The following is a 2,140-nucleotide window of genomic DNA, read 5'->3' on the forward strand; positions in this document are numbered from 1 at the left end:
ATATATATATATATATATATATATATATATATATGATGTAGTTCCACTAAGCTTGTTTTCCAAAGAATGCAGTACTTGGAGATCTGAGCATGAATATGTCTGTGGCTGGATCAAGGTTGAGGAAGAGGAGTGGTTAAACAAACAAACATGCAGTCACCATGCTTAATGCAGCCTTCGATTTTGGAAGGTTGTGTTGGGGAAAGAGTCTCACAGTCATTATTCAGAAGTTTAATTTACGCAATAAATGAAGTATAATAAAAACACTATAGGAATCTCCTTAGCGTGACTAAGCTCCCTTGACACCACCTCTGTCCGTGACAGACAGGTCAAACTGTGCTAGGGCCATGCACCCTCATATAATCACAGTCGACTAGCTCCTTACAAATTGTTTCATTCTCGCTTTCTTCCATGAAAGAAACTACTAAGCTCCCTCAGTGTGTCTATGCTAGCTTGGCTGGTAATCAGCTAAACAGTTCACAGACGGACCGTTAAGGACTATGTTGTTGAACGCAGTTCCTGACCCAGTCTGGATTTGCTTCACAAGAAGTCTTTACCTTGTGGTTACACAGTTTGAAAGCATTGGACGTGTCAGGCGAACTGCAGTTCTGTCGGCTAGTCGGTATTTGTTTATTGGTTGCTTAGCTGTGTAACTCTTTTACCCTCTGTGTGGTGAACAACCTTGTACAGCGCTCCTCACTTGGTACAGTGCAAGGCTGCGTCCATGTAATGAGGTTTGCAGTGGCAGGTGAGAGGGCCTTATGGCTGAAACTCTCGGGCCTAAGTGACACACAGAAAGCAGAGGTCATGAACACAACATACGACCCGCACCAAAGGTCTGTTTGGTCCAGCTTTAGCAAAAAGGAGAGAGGCCAGCAACCTCAGAAAACAGAAGGGCAAAGCCTTAGACCTCTGCCTGCCCCTAAAACGTAACCCAGTTCTTTGATAACAGTGAGGTGTTTAACCAACACGTCCCTCCTTGCAGAGACACGAAAAGAAAACCATCTGGAATGATTTTTAAGGAGCTGGTTGACTGTTTTTCAAACTATTCTGCTAAAGTGAGAACAGATTATGAACTGGGATAGTGACATTCGTTGTAACTTCCAATTGGATTGCTGTTGAATAACTTCCAGGTGACATGAATGGGGCATGAGATCTGCACTTACTTACATGCACATACAGTCTATCACAGAAACTCTCCTTCTCAGTCATGACCCTGGCTGGCTGGTGGTGTGTTTAGCTGTTCACTGCTGTTTTCATGCATTTGGAGACTCTAAAATTATCCTGTGAACACATTGCTGGGGACAGACTGACACTGAGCGCCTTGACATCTACAGTCATCTATTTAATCACCATAAATGCTCTACAGCCTCTGTACTGTAGCTACTGTTCTGGTTTTGGTGTGTGCACATGTGTCTGTTTTGTATGTTTGTCGTCACTGAATTCGTTGGTATTCCCTGGCATCTTCCCTGGTGCACCCACACCCCCACCTACCCATTTTCTCCCTGCATGGTAAAGTGTCTCCTACCTCCCCCCAGGAAGCCCAGACAACTGTTGTACACAACCCAGCTAATGGCACCAAGGTAAGGCCCTCCTCCCACCACCAGCCCCTAACACCCGCAGGTAACTCATGGAGGATTTTCTCTAAATATACTCCAACCATTGTTGTCAATACAACTGTAATAACTCTCCATGCTTCTCTGTGCACCTAATGTGAGCTGGCTTCTGTCAGCATGTTTCATTATGTCTACTCCTGTTTACCAGAAGGGAGTTCACAGGAGAGTCGAATTAGTGCAGCTCCTGCTTTTAGTGAGACTAGCTGACATTTTAATCAGTGTGAAGGTGCACTATTATGGATCCACTGTAATAAATGTAGAGTGTCAGTGTTTTACTGTAATCAATTATCAAACTTAAAAAACACCATACTGCTTGTCCAGGTCTCAAATGAACTGAGATAACAAAAAGTTAATTTTAAAGATTAGAATAGATGTTTGTTTTTACCTTTAGTTTATTAAAGTGCTCATATTATGCTTTTTGGCTTTTTCCCTTTTCTTTATTGTGTTTTTGTGCAGGTTATAGGTTTACAAAGTGAAAATCCCAAAGTCCACCCCATAGACACTTACCATCTCCAACAGAAAACACT

At 42.7% G+C, this 2,140-nt stretch overlaps 1 protein-coding gene across 50 annotated transcripts in view; it reads left to right on the top strand.

Annotated features, from left to right (window-relative positions):
- The window catches only part of camk2g2 (calcium/calmodulin-dependent protein kinase (CaM kinase) II gamma 2), a 60,277-nt gene that overhangs the window by 46,704 nt on the left and 11,433 nt on the right, over positions 1 to 2,140 (top strand). For 24 of the 50 annotated variants that reach the window (XM_032541289.1, XM_032541288.1, XM_032541299.1 and 21 more), the window contains one exon: positions 1,536 to 1,580. The exons of the other annotated variants lie outside the window; for them this stretch is intronic. In XM_032541289.1, coding sequence (XP_032397180.1) covers positions 1,536 to 1,580 — 45 coding nt within the window. The remainder of the gene's footprint in view (positions 1 to 1,535; positions 1,581 to 2,140) is intronic. 50 annotated transcript variants of the gene reach the window in all.

This window comes from Etheostoma spectabile, chromosome 17 (genome assembly GCF_008692095.1).
Source record: "Etheostoma spectabile isolate EspeVRDwgs_2016 chromosome 17, UIUC_Espe_1.0, whole genome shotgun sequence".
NCBI classification, from domain to species: Eukaryota; Metazoa; Chordata; class Actinopteri; order Perciformes; family Percidae; genus Etheostoma; species Etheostoma spectabile.